This window comes from Somniosus microcephalus, chromosome 18 (assembly GCF_052327205.1).
Source record: "Somniosus microcephalus isolate GS21.2 chromosome 18, FLI_Smic_1.0, whole genome shotgun sequence".
Classification (NCBI taxonomy): domain Eukaryota; kingdom Metazoa; phylum Chordata; class Chondrichthyes; order Squaliformes; family Somniosidae; genus Somniosus; species Somniosus microcephalus.
The window spans coordinates 80,757,816-80,771,360 of record NC_141004.1 but is presented as its reverse complement, the minus strand read 5'-3'; the positions used below and the strand labels follow the sequence as shown (position 1 = coordinate 80,771,360).

At 56.3% G+C, this 13,545-nt stretch overlaps 1 protein-coding gene across 1 annotated transcript; it reads left to right on the top strand.

The window, feature by feature from the left end:
* Nucleotides 1-663: 663 nt before the first annotated feature.
* On the top strand, nucleotides 664-12,545 carry LOC147105409 (cyclin-dependent kinase inhibitor 1-like). Its single transcript, XM_086011710.1, has 3 exons — nucleotides 664-890; nucleotides 9,287-9,638; nucleotides 10,287-12,545. Exons 1-3 carry the CDS (start codon nucleotides 888-890, stop codon nucleotides 10,340-10,342), a joined length of 411 nt encoding a protein of 136 aa, XP_085867836.1. The 5' UTR covers nucleotides 664-887; the 3' UTR covers nucleotides 10,343-12,545.
* The last annotated feature ends 1,000 nt before the right edge of the window (nucleotides 12,546-13,545 follow it).

Genomic DNA, 13,545 nt, shown 5'->3' with positions numbered 1-13,545 from the left:
CGCGGTGCCCGGGTCCGGTGGGGTGAGTCTGGGCGCGGTGCCCGGGTCCGGTGGGGTGGGTCTGAGCTGGGCGCGGTGCCCGGGTCCGGTGGGGTGGGTCTGGGCTGGGCGCGGTGCCCGGGTCCGGTGGGGTGGGTCTGGGCTGGGCGTGGTGCCCGGGTCCGGTGGGGTGAGTCTGGGCGCGGTGCCCGGGTCCGGTGGGGTGGGTCTGAGCGCGGTGCCCGGGTCCGGTGGGGTGGGTCTGGGCTGGGCGCGGTGCCCGGGTCCGGTGGGGTGAGTCTGGGCGCGGTGCCCGGGTCCGGTGGGGTGGGTCTGGGCTGGGCGCGGTGCCCGGGTCCGGTGGGGTGGGTCTGGGCTGGGCGCGGTGCCCGGGTCCGGTGGGGTGGGTCTGGGCTGGGCGCGGTGCCCGGGTCCGGTGGGGTGAGTCTGGGCGCGGTGCCCGGGTCCGGTGGGGTGGGTCTGGGCTGGGCGCGGTGCCCGGGTCCGGTGGGGTGGGTCTGGGCTGGGCGCGGTGCCCGGGTCAGGTGGGGTGGGTCTGGGCTGGGCGCGGTGCCCGGGTCCGGTGGGGTGGGTCTGGGCTGGGCGTGGTGCCCGGGTCCGGTGGGGTGGGTCTGGGCTGGGCGCGGTGCCCGGGTCCGGTGGGGTGGGTCTGGGCTGGGCGCGGTGCCCGGGTCCCGAGCTGCAGCTGGTGTGAGTTTATTTCCTGCTCTGTGGGCGGTGCCACACATCATGTGATCTGGAGCAGTGTGTAACTTGCTGCCGGCTCCGTTTCCCAGATACAGGCTGTTGACAGCTCCCAGTGCTGAGCATCCGCCGCCCGGCCCGGCACAGCCCAGCCCGGCACAGACTGCTCCTGGGATCTCTCCCGGGGTTCGTGTATTACTGACATGGTGAGTGCCTTTAATGGGAATAATGAAACGGGTTAATTCCGAGCCGAGAATATTGACTGCACCTGATGGAAACGTATAGAAAATAATTGGGATACGCTTAAAATCAATTTCAACCACGAATTGCTTTTATTTAAGAACTGTGTATGTTTATGTCGCGCTCGGACTGCGATCTCTGTCCCCTCCTGTGACCGGAGACCCCACACCTTCTGCGCTGATCTCTCTCACACCGAGTCACTGGATCCCTTCAGCTCCGGGAGCTCCGGGTCCCAGCAGCTCCGGGATCCCAGCAGCTCCAGGATCCCAGCAGCTCCGGGTCCCAGCAGCTCCAGGTCCCAGGTCCGCTGCATTTTCCCTCCCGGATAAGCAGGGTCTGGTTGTTATGGGCAGTGGGGGCGAAGTGCCATCCCCGCCTGGAGCGTGAACTGCTAATAGGGCTGGGTGTAGAGGGACAGGGAATCTGAAGAGAAGGGGTTGGATGGAAGGGAGCTGGTTGGTTTGCCCTGAGCTGGTATTGTAGGGGGAAGGGGTGGTTTAGTTACTGGGGCTCAGTGTCATGTCCTGACATGTCCAGTCCTGTCCCGGTGTTCACTGAACATGCCCGGGCAAAGCTTTGACTCGGAGAGGTGATTCACCCGCTGCTCTTACTTCACCCGAACAAAAACACAGTTCACGCACCTGTCGCCTCTCACCAGCAGCGCAATTACTGCAGGACCACCCCGTCCCTGCCCCCTCACTCCAACTCCAGCTCCCCTCACTCCAGCCCCTGCCCCCCTCTCCCCCTCACTCCAACCCCTGCCCCCCTCTCCCCCTCACTCCAGCCCCTGCCCCCCTCTCCCCCTCACTCCAACCCCTGCCCCCCTCTCCCCCTGTCACTTTAGTCCTTGCTTGCCTCTTCCCTTAATCCCCTGGTTATATCTGTGTCACTCTCAGTCTCTCAGCCTCTGGTTATATCTGTGTCACTCTCTGTCTCTCAGTCCCTGGTTATATCTGTGTCACTCTCTGTCTCTCAGTCCCTGGTTATATCTGTGTCACTCTCTGTCTCTCAGTCCCTGGTTATATCTGTGTCACTCTCAGTCTCTCAGTCTCTGGTTATATCTGTGTCACTCTCAGTCTCTCAGTCTCTGGTTATATCTGTGTCACTCTCAGTCTCTCAGCCTCTGGTTATATCTGTGTCACTCTCTGTCTCTCAGTCCCTGGTTATATCTGTGTCACTCTCTGTCTCTCAGTCCCTGGTTATATCTGTGTCACTCTCTGTCTCTCAGTCTCTGGTTATATCTGTGTCACTCTCAGTCTCTCAGTCCCTGGTTATATCTGTGTCACTCTCTGTCTCTCAGTCCCTGGTTATATCTGTGTCACTCTCTGTCTCTCAGTCCCTGGTTATATCTGTGTCACTCTCAGTCTCTCAGTCCCTGGTTATATCTGTGTCACTCTCTGTCTCTCAGTCCCTGGTTATATCTGTGTCACTCTCAGTCTCTCAGTCCCTGGTTATATCTGTGTCACTCTCAGTCTCTCAGTCCCTGGTTATATCTGTGTCACTCTCTGTCTCTCAGTCTCTGGTTATATCTGTGTCACTCTCAGTCTCTCAGTCCCTGGTTATATCTGTGTCACTCTCTGTCTCTCAGTCCCTGGTTATATCTGTGTCACTCTCTGTCTCTCAGTCCCTGGTTATATCTGTGTCACTCTCAGTCTCTCAGTCCCTGGTTATATCTGTGTCACTCTCTGTCTCTCAGTCCCTGGTTATATCTGTGTCACTCTCAGTCTCTCAGTCCCTGGTTATATCTGTGTCACTCTCAGTCTCTCAGTCTCTGGTTATATCTGTGTCACTCTCAGTCTCTCAGTCTCTGGTTATATCTGTGTCAATCTCAGTCTCTCAGTCTCTGGTTATATCTGTGTCACTCTCAGTCTCTCAGTCCCTGGTTATATCTGTGTCACTCTCAGTCTCTCAGTCCCTGGTTATATCTGTGTCACTCTCAGTCTCTCAGTCCCTGGTTATATCTGTGTCACTCTCAGTCTCTCAGTCCCTGGTTATATCTGTGTCACTCTCAGTCTCTCAGTCTCTGGTTATATCTGTGTCACTCTCAGTCTCTCAGTCCCTGGTTATATCTGTGTCACTCTCAGTCTCTGGTTATGTCTGTGTCACTCTCAGTCTCTCAGTCCCTGGTTATATCTGTGTCACTCTCAGTCTCTGGTTATGTCTGTGTCACTCTCAGCCTCTCAGTCTCTGGTTATATCTGTGTCACTCTCAGTCCCTGGTTATGTCTGTGTCACTCTCAGTCTCTCAGTCCCTGGTTATATCTGTGTCACTCTCAGTCCCTGGTTATGTCTGTGTCACTCTCAGTCTCTCAGTCCCTGGTTATATCTGTGTCACTCTCAGCCTCTCAGTCTCTGGTTATATCTGTGTCACTCTCAGTCTCTCAGTCCCTGGTTATATCTGTGTCACTCTCAGTCTCTCAGTCCCTGGTTATATCTGTGTCACTCTCAGTCTCTCAGTCTCTGGTTATATCTGTGTCACTCTCAGTCTCTGGTTATATCTGTGTCACTCTCAGTCTCTGGTTATATCTGTGTCACTCTCAGTCTCTCAGTCTCCTGGTTATATCTGTGTCTCTCCTAATTTCTCTGAAATAACACCAGAATTTCCCCAGGAGGTTGGTTAGTCAGACACTTCATTAGTTCTGCGATGGTCAGGTTTTAAAGGATTGCTGTGGACAAGCCAGGGCAAGTCCCACTCCAGAAATCTGAGCCTATAATCCAGGCTGACACTCCCAGTGCAGCGCTGAGGGAGTGCTGCACTGTCGGAGGTGCCGTCTTTCAGATGAGACATTAAACCGAGGCCCCGTCTGCTCTTTCAGGTAGATGTAAAAGATCCCATGTCACTAATTGGAAGAAGATCAGGGGAGTTCTGCCCAGTGTCCTGACCAATATTTATGTCTCAATCAACATCACTAAACAGTTTATTTGGTCATTATCATGTTACTGTTTGTGGGAGCTTGCTGTGCACAACTTGGCTGCCGCGTTTCCTACATCACAACAGTGACTTCCAAATTACGTCATTGGCTGTAAAGCGCTTTGGGACGTCCTGGGGTCATGAAAGGTGCTATAGAAATGCAATTCTTTTTCTTTCCAAGAAGAGAGGGCGGTGGGGCCAGTGTGGAGAGCAGGACTTCACAGAGTACTGACTGAGGGAGCGTGGTGTTTATTGGCTGACAAAGGGAATGGGGAATGGGGCCAGAGCGGGAATGGGGCCAGAGCGGGAATGGGGACAGAGGGGGAATGGGGACAGAGCGGGAATGGGGCCAGAGCGGGAATGGGGCCAGAGCGGGAATGGGGCCAGAGCGGGAATGGGGACAGAGCGGGAACGGGGAATGGGGCCAGAGCGGGAATAGGGAATGGGGAATGGGGACAGAGGGGGAATGGGGACAGAGGGGGACGGGGACAGGGGGGAACGGGGACAGAGGGGGAATGGGGACAGAGGGGGACGGGGACAGGGGGACGGGGACAGGGGGGGACGGGGACAGGGGGGAACGGGGACAGGGGGGGACGGGGACAAGGGGGAACGGGGACGGGGGGGACGGGGACAGAGGGGGGAACGGGGACAGGGGGGGAATGGGGACAGAGGGGGGGACGGGGACAGGGGGGGAATGGGGACAGAGGGGGATGGGGACAGGGGGGGAATGGGGACAGAGAGGGACGGGGACAGAGGGGGACGGGGACAGAGGGGGGAATGGGGACAGAGGGGGAATGGGGACAGAGGGGGGAATGGGGACAGAGGGGGAAAGGGGACAGAGGGGGACGGGGACAGAGGGGGAATGGGGACAGAGGGGGGACGGGGACAGAGGGGGAACAGGGACAGGGGGGGACGGGGATAGAGGGGGACGGGGACAGAGGGGGAACGGGGACAGAGGGGGAATGGGGACAGAGGGGGGACGGGGACAGAGGGGGAATGGGGACAGAGGGGGGATGGGGACAGGGGGGACGGGGACAGAGGGGGAACGGGGACAGAGGGGGAACAGGGACAGGGGGGACGGGGACAGAGGGGGAACGGGGACAGAGGGGGAACGGGGACAGAGGGGGATGGGGACAGGGGGGAATGGGGACAGAGGGGGGGGCGGGGACAGAGGGGGAATGGGGACAGAGGGGGGAATGGGGACAGAGGGGGGACGGGGACAGAGGGGGGAATGGGGACAGAGGGGGGGGCGGGGACAGAGGGGGAATGGGGACAGAGGGGGAATGGGGACAGAGGGGGGATGGGGACAGGGGGGAACAGGGACAGGGGGGGACGGGGACAGAGGGGGAATGGAGTTGGGGATGGCGACAGAGCTGGTTGGGGATGGGAAGGGCTGTGCACTGTACACTAGCAGTTCCCTCTGCTGTCTGGTGATTCCTTCTCTCGCTCACTCCCTGGCAATGTGAGCCTCCTGGTCATTTTGATACAGTGTAAATTTGTTCTTTTTAAATCTGGAGCCCACCGGTGATGAAGTCCAGAATTCCTGTTGCGACGTACTTGACCCAATCTGATCTGAGCCCGTTCCATTGAGCAGCACATGGGGTTGTGCAGGCTGGGGTCTGAGTCACTGTCCTGTCATACTGCTCAAACTCATTAGTTTAACTGAGTGTCAGCAACAGCAAAATTGCCAGTTGCCCTCCCTCTCTCTCTCTCTCTTTCTCTGTCTTTGTCAATGTCTCTCTCTCTATCTCTCTCTCCCTCTCACTATCTATGTCTGTCTCTCTCTTTCTCTGCATCTCTGTGCGTCTCTTGCTCTCTATCTGTCTCTGTGTGTTTATCACTCTCTCCCTGTCTCTCCTTCAGTTCCACTTTCAGTTTGACATTTTCAATCACTCTGTCTTGTGTTACTTTCTCTTTACTCACCAGCTGTTGCCTGGTTGAAAGTGAAAGTGTGCCTGGGTGCTGCCGACAGCGAGCCGGTGAGATCGGTGCTGCGGGTTTGGCTCTGAGTTGCAGCTCATCCGCTATCCGAGAAGCTTGTGAGGACATTTCTGATGTACACCGAACACTCTGAGTCTATTGGGACAAATTCAGTTGCTTTGCGCCTCCTGTTAGCGCCGCAAGGGGGCACCAACGGGGCACAATGTAACTAGTGCCCAGGCGCGGTGCCGCTAACGCCTCCCGCGAAATTCAGCGGGAGGTTAGTGGCGACGGTAGCCAGTAGGGCCCCGCGTGACTCCCGCGATGATATCATCACTGTGTGCAGCGCCCTAGCTGGAAACTTGGGTCGCGCCCCCTGACGTACCACCGGACGCTATGTCCGACAGAGACAGGGGGGCATACTTGCACCCCGGCAAAGTTAGCGCCCCAAAGGGGGCAGGAGCCAATTTTTCCCCCATGTATAAATATCGAGTGCAATTGCTGATCAGAACTAAACCCATGCTCACACCCCCGCTCTGTACTTGTACTGTCCACACTCCAGTGCTTTGCCCCTTGCCCAGAACAGACCAACAGCCCTTGCCCAGCACAGACCAGCAGCCTGGCACACTGCCCAGTACAGACCAGCAGCCCAGCCCCCGGTTCACTGCCCAGTACAGGCCAGCAGCCCGGCCCTCAGCTCACTGCCCAGTACAGACCAGCAGCCCGGCCCTCAGCTCACTGCCCAGTACAGACCAGCAGCCCAGCCCCCGGTTCACTGCCCAGTACAGACCAGCAGCCCGGCCCTCAGCTCACTGCCCAGTACAGACCAGCAGCCCAGCCCCCGGTTCACTGCCCAGTACAGACCAGCAGCCCGGCCCTCAGCTCACTGCCCAGTAGAGACCAGCAGCCCAGCCCCAGTTCACTGCCCAGTACAGACCAGCAGCCCAGCCCTCGGTTCACTGTCCAGTACAGACCAGCAGCCCGGCCCTCGGCTCTATGCCCAGTACAGACCAGCAGCCTGGCCTCCGGTTCACTGCCCAGTACAGACCAGCAGCCGGGCCCTCGGCTCACTGCCCAGTACAGACCAGCAGCCCAGCCCCCGACCTGTGCTCCAGAACTAACCACGCCTCTAGCCAAGCTGTTCCAGTACAGCTGCAACACTGGCATCTATCTGACAATGTGGAAAACTGCCCAGGTATGTCCTGTCCACAAAAAGCAGGACAAATCCAACCCGGCCAATTACCGCCCCATCAGTCTACCCTCAATCATCAGCAAAGTGATGGAAGGTGTCATCGACAGTGCTTTCAAGCGGCACTTACTCACCAATAACCTGCTACCCGACACCCAGTTTGGGTTCCGCCAAGACCACTCAGCTCCAGACCTCATTACAGCCTTGGTCCAAACATGGACAAAGGAGCTGAATTCCAAAGGTGAGGTGAGAGTGACTGCCCTTGACATCAAGGCAGCATTTAACCGAGTGTGGCATCAAGGAGCCCTAGTAAAACTGAAGTCAATGGGAATCGGGGGGAAAACTCACCACTGGCTGGAGTCATACCTAGCACAAAGGAAGATGGTTGTGGTGGTTGGAGGCCAATCATCACAGCCCCAGGACATCACTGCAAGAGTTCCTCAGGGCAGTGTCCTAGGCCCAACCATCTTCAGCTGCTTCATCAATGACCTTCCCTCCAACATACGGTCAGAAATGGGGATGTTCGCTGATGACTGCACAGTGTTCAGCGCCATTCACAACTCCTCAGATAATGAAGTAGTCCATGCCCACATGCAACAAGACCTGAGCGACGTTCAGGCTTGGGCTGATAAGTGACAGGTAATATTCGCGCCACAGAAGTGTCAGACAATGACCATCTCCAACAAGCGAGAGTCTAACCACCTCCCCTTGACATTCAATGGCATTACCATCACCGAATCCCCCACCATCAACATCCTGGGGGTCACCATTGACCAGAAACTTAACTGGACCAGCCACATAAATACTGTGGCAACAAGAGCAGGTCAGAGGCTGGGTATTCTGCGGCGAGTTTCTCACCTCCTGACTCCCCAAAGCCTTTCCACCATCTACAAGGCACAAGTAAGGAGTGTGATGGAATACTCTCCACTTGCCTGGATGAGTGCAGCTCCAACAACACTCAAGAAACTGGACACCATCCAGGACAAAGCAGCCCGCTTGATTGGCACCCCATCCACCACCTTAAACATTCACTCCCTCCACCACCGGCACACCGTGGCTGCAGTGTGTACCATCTACAAGATGCACTGCAGCAACTCGCCGAGGATTCTTCGGCGGCACCTCCCAAACCCGCGACCTCTTCCATCTAGAAGGACAAGGGCAGCAGGCGCATGGGAACACCACCACCTCCAAGTTCCCCTCCAAGTCACACACCATCCTGACTTAGAAGTATATCACCGATCCTTCATCGTCACTGGGTCAAAATCCTGGAACTCCCTCCCTAACAGCACTGTGGGCGTACCTTCACCACATGGACTGCAGCGGTTCAAGAAGGCGGCTCACCACCACCTTCTCAAAGGCAATTATGGATGGGTAATAAATGCTGGCCTTGCCAGTGACGTCGATATCCTATGATCGAACAAAAAATAAAGACCGCAGCCCCAGCTCACTGCCCAGTACAGATCAGCAGCCCTGGCTCACTACCCAGTACAGATCAGCAGCCCTGGCTCACTGCCCAGTACAGACCAGCAGCCACAGCTCACTGCCCAGTACAGACCAGCAGCCCCGGTGCACTGCCCAGTACAGACCAGCAGCCCCGGCGCACTGCCCAGTACAGACCAGCAGCCCTGGCACACTGCCCAGTACAGACCAGCAGCCCCAGTTCGCTGCCAAGTACAGACCAGCAGCCCTGGCTCGCTGCCCAGTAGAGACCAGCAGCCCTGGCTCGCTGCCCAGTAGAGACCAGCAGCCCCGGCTCGCTGCCCAGTAGAGACCAGCAGCCCCGGCTCGCTGCCCAGTAGAGACCAGCAGCCCCGGCTCGCTGCCCAGTAGAGACCAGCAGCCCCGGCTCGCTGCCCAGTAGAGACCAGCAGCCCCGGCTCGCTGCCCAGTAGAGACCAGCAGCCTCGGCTCGCTGCCCAGTACAGACCAGCAGCCCCAGCTCACTGCCCACTACAGACCAGCAGCCCCGGCTCGCTGCCCAGTACAGACCAGCAGCCCCGGCTCGCTGCCCAGTACAGACCAGCAGCCCCGGCTCGCTGCCCAGTACAGACCAGCAGCCCCGGCTCGCTGCCCAGTGCAGACCAGCAGCCCTGGCTCGCTGCCCAGTAGAGACCAGCAGCACCGGCCCGCTGCCCAGTAGAGACCAGCAGCCCCGGCCCACTGCCCAGTACAGACCAGCAGCCCCAGCTCACTGCCCAGTACAGACCAGCAGCCCCAGCTCACTGCCCAGTACAGACCAGCAGCCCCAGCTCACTGCCCAGTGTGGCCCACTACCTGTGTATTTGAAGGTGTCTGCAGTCAGTGTGTGAGCTGTGTGTGAATATTTGTCCTTGTGATTTGCAGGATGAGGCTATGTCTCTTCCCATTGATCTGTGGCGAGCGATGGACAGGAAGCCCAGGAAGGTTTGTCGGAATCTCTTCGGCCCGGTTGATCGGCAGCAGCTGCGATCTGAGCTGCAGAGCGAGCTGAGGAGTGGGCTGGAGGCAGCGAGGAGAAGGTGGGCCTTTGACTTCGAGGAGGAGCTGCCTGTGTCAGGGGCTATCCAGTGGGAGGCGGTGTCGAGTCGGGACCTCCCAGCCTTCTACACAACCTCTGTGCGGGGCGGCCTGGAACTGGGGCTGGAGCCAGCGCGACCGGAGTCGAGCCCGCCACAGACGGCTCGTGACCGCAAGAGGAGGCAAACCATCATCACAGGTAGGAGGGGGTGGGGGAGTGAGAGGGGAGGAAAGGTGGGGAGGGGGTCACTGACACTCCCGCACTAAAACCTGCTCCCGCCCCCGTGCCCCCCTCCCCCTCCCCCCGTACCCAGCCTGTAATGTCCGTGTGTAATTGAGACACGGACTGCAGAAGTTGGTTATAACAGGTGTTTACTGAATGGAGACAAAACTGGAACTACTATACAAAGTTACTACACAGGCTTATACACAGGGGTGGTCACTACTGGTACTGCAGTATACAGGGGCTGCAGAATATAGTTCCTTCTTCAATGTACATACACTACACAGCCCCCGCCCCCGTGGGACCCATGCCCTCGGCACAAGGCAGCATCTTGGGGGAAGAGGGGTGGAGGGAGAATTGGAAGAGTTTTTTGGTGCCGATCAGCCATGCTCTAATTGGATGGCGGAGCAGGGCCAGGGGGCGGATTGGCCTCCTCCTGTTCCTAACTGGAAATGACAATTTGTGTGTGAGCTGATTGGCTGCAAACTCCTGGGCAGATACTTTCTGAAATTCTTTGCAAACCCTCTTAACCGTTTAATGCATCTTTCTACCCAGATACAGCAATTTATTAACCAGCTGTCACTTCCAGCTGCTAACCGTGCCTCTCTCTGTTTCCGCACGCAGATTTCTTCGCAGTGAAGAGAAGGCTCGGGCCCCCGGGCACTGAGTCCAAGCCATAAGGCCGACAGGAAGTGATGTCACTGCGTGCAGTGTGGACTGGGGCCCTGCTTCCTCTTCATGTGCCCCAGGAAACACTGGGCCTTTGTGCCAGGATGGCTACCCTGCGGAATTATGACTCTTTGTTCTATTACCTGGACAATCCGTCAGTTCATAATCATATAATCTGTGTGACAGACCCCTCGCTGTATCCTGAACGAAAGTACCGCGGCCTCCCTCTGGCCAGGGCCGCTGTGTGGTGTCGGGCCTTCTGTAACCATGGGAACCAGGAGCTGTGGAAACGGTGCCTTGGAGCAAGAATCCATTAACAGCTATGGGTCGTGTATTGAGATGAACTGTTCCAAGGCCCCGGCAGAGCTGACTCTCGCAGGCCTGAACCGCATGGGTCCTGGGCCATGTGGTACTAGAGTGTTTCACATGGATGAGCTGCTGCACTTGTACCGGCTCCCAGTCAGCTGTACGCGGTCTCCCTCTGAGTGTACAGAGCTGGCACACACCACACTTCTATATCATGTAACAGGAGAGATAAAATGTGTAAATGGACAGCATGTGGGAGAGGGAGTGAGTGCGGGAATGATTGCGTGCAAGAGAGAGGGAGGGAGTGTGTGAGGGAGATTGTGGGGAGAGAGGGAGTGTGTGAGGGAGATTGTGGGGAGAGAGGGAGTGTGTGAGGGAGATTGTGGGGAGAGAGGGAGTGTGTGAGGGAGATTGTGGGGAGAGAGGGAGTGTGTGAGGGAGATTGGGGGAGAGAGGGAGTGTGTGAGGGAGATTGTGGGGAGAGAGGGAGTGTGTGAGGGAGATTGTGGGGAGAGAGGGAGTGTGTGAGGGAGATTGGGGGGAGAGAGGGAGTGTGTGAGGGAGATTGTGGGGAGAGAGGGAGTGTGTGAGGGAGATTGTGGGGAGAGAGGGAGTGTGTGAGGGAGATTGTGGGGAGAGAGGGAGTGTGTGAGGGAGATTGTGGGGAGAGAGGGAGTGTGAGGGAGATTGTGGGGAGAGAGGGAGTGTGTGAGGGAGATTGTGGGGAGAGAGGGAGTGTGTGAGGGAGATTGTGGGGAGAGAGGGAGTGTGTGAGGGAGATTGTGGGGAGAGAGGGAGTGTGTGAGGGAGATTGTGGGGAGAGAGGGAGTGTGTGAGGGAGATTGGGGGGAGAGAGGGAGTGTGTGAGGGAGATTGGGGAGAGGAGTGTGAGGGAGATTGTGGGGAGAGAGGGAGTGTGTGAGGGAGATTGGGGAGAGGAGTGTGTGAGGGAGATTGGGGAGAGAGGGAGTGTGTGAGGGAGATTGTGGGGAGTGAGGGAGTGTGTGAGGGAGACTGTGGGGAGAGAGGGAGTGTGTGAGGGAGATTGGGGAGAGAGGGAGTGTGTGAGGGAGATTGTGGGGAGAGAGGGAGTGTGAGGGAGATTGGGGAGAGAGGGAGTGTGAGGGAGATTGTGGGGAGAGAGGGAGTGTGTGAGGGAGATTGGGGAGAGAGGGAGTGTGTGAGGGAGATTGTGGGGAGAGAGGGAGTGTGTGAGGGAGATTGGGGAGAGAGGGAGTGTGTGAGGGAGATTGTGGGGAGAGAGGGAGTGTGTGAGGGAGATTGGGGAGAGAGGGAGTGTGTGAGGGAGATTGTGGGGAGAGAGGGAGTGTGTGAGGGAGATTGTGGGGAGAGAGGGAGTGTGTGAGGGAGATTGTGGGGAGAGAGGGAGTGTGTGAGGGAGATTGGGGAGAGAGAGTGTGTGAGGGAGATTGGGGAGAGAGGGAGTGTGTGAGGGAGATTGTGGGGAGAGAGGGAGTGTGTGAGGGAGATTGGGGAGAGAGGGAGTGTGTGAGGGAGATTGTGGGGAGAGAGGGAGTGTGTGAGGGAGATTGGGGAGAGAGGGAGTGTGTGAGGGAGATTGTGGGGAGAGAGTGGAGGAGTCTAGTTGCTGCTGGCCTCGAGGTGAGAAGTGCAGATTGTTCTGTCTAACTGTACCTCAATATAGCACTTGACGTGTATTTATTGTGTTCAATATAGATTCAGCATATTTATTAGCAGACTACTTGAAATATAAATATTTTTTAAAAAGGTTTAAAACCGCACAACTTGGAATTGACCTCTCTGCTTTGGACCTTTGACCCCTGTAGCATGTAATGTTGCCAACTTTAATTGGACATTGTCCACATGACCGCTGTAAATGTTATGGTTTGTACCTTATAAAGGTTGGAGCCCCTGTTGTTGAGTATCTTTGCTCGTGGTTTTGTGCCAGCAACTGTTCATAGAATGATACAAGACAGAAGGAGACCATTCGACCCATCATGCCTGTGCCGGCTCTTTGAAAGAACTCTCCTCTTTCCCCACAGCCCTGCAAAGTTTTTTCCTTCAGGTATTTTTCTAATTCCCCTTTAGAAAGTTCCTGTTGAATCTGCTTCCACCGCCCTTTCAGGCAGCGCATTCCAGATCACAACGACTCGCTGTCTTAAAAACTGTTATTCCATATCTCTCCTCCTAACTTGCCAATTATCTTCAATCTGTGTCCTCTGGTTACCGGCCCTTCTGCCACTGGGAATAGTTTCTCCTTATTTACTCTATCAAAACCCTTCATGATTTTGAACACCTCTCTCGAATCTCCCCTTGACCTTCTCTGCTCGAAGGTGAACAATCCCAGCTCCTCCAGTCTCTCCACATAACTGAAGTCCCTCATCCCTGGAACCATTCTAGGAAATCTCCTCTGCACCCTCTCCAAGGCCTTGACATCCTTCCTAAAGTGCGGTGCCCAGAATTGGCCACAATGCTCCAGCTGAGGCCTAACCAGTGTTTTATAAAGGTTTAGTAAAACTTGCTTGCTTTTGTGCTCTGTCTCTATTAATAAAGCCAAGGATCCCATGTGCTTTATTAACAGCCTCCTCAACCTGTCCTGCCACCTTCAGAGATCTGTGTACATTCACCCCCAGGTCTCTCTGTTCCTGCACCCCCTTTAAAGTTGTACCCTTTAGTTTATATTCGCCTCTCTTCATTCTTCCTACCAAAATGTATCACTTCACACTTCTCTGCATTAAATTCCATCTGTCACGTGTCTGCCCATTTCACCAGTCTGTCTGTGTCCTCCTGAAGTCTGCTACTATCCTCCTCACTATTTACTACATTTCTGAGTTTTGTGTCATTTGCAAACTTTGAAATTATGCCCTAAATACCCAAGTCCAGGTCATTAATATATATCAAAAAGAGCAGTGGTCCTAATACCGAC

Bases quoted from the DNA above. Each gene is read 5' to 3' on its own strand.
- LOC147105409 (XM_086011710.1), top strand. The intron at 9,639-10,286 runs GTAGGAGGGGGT...TTCCGCACGCAG, and splicing joins GAGGCAAACCATCATCACAG to ATTTCTTCGCAGTGAAGAGA.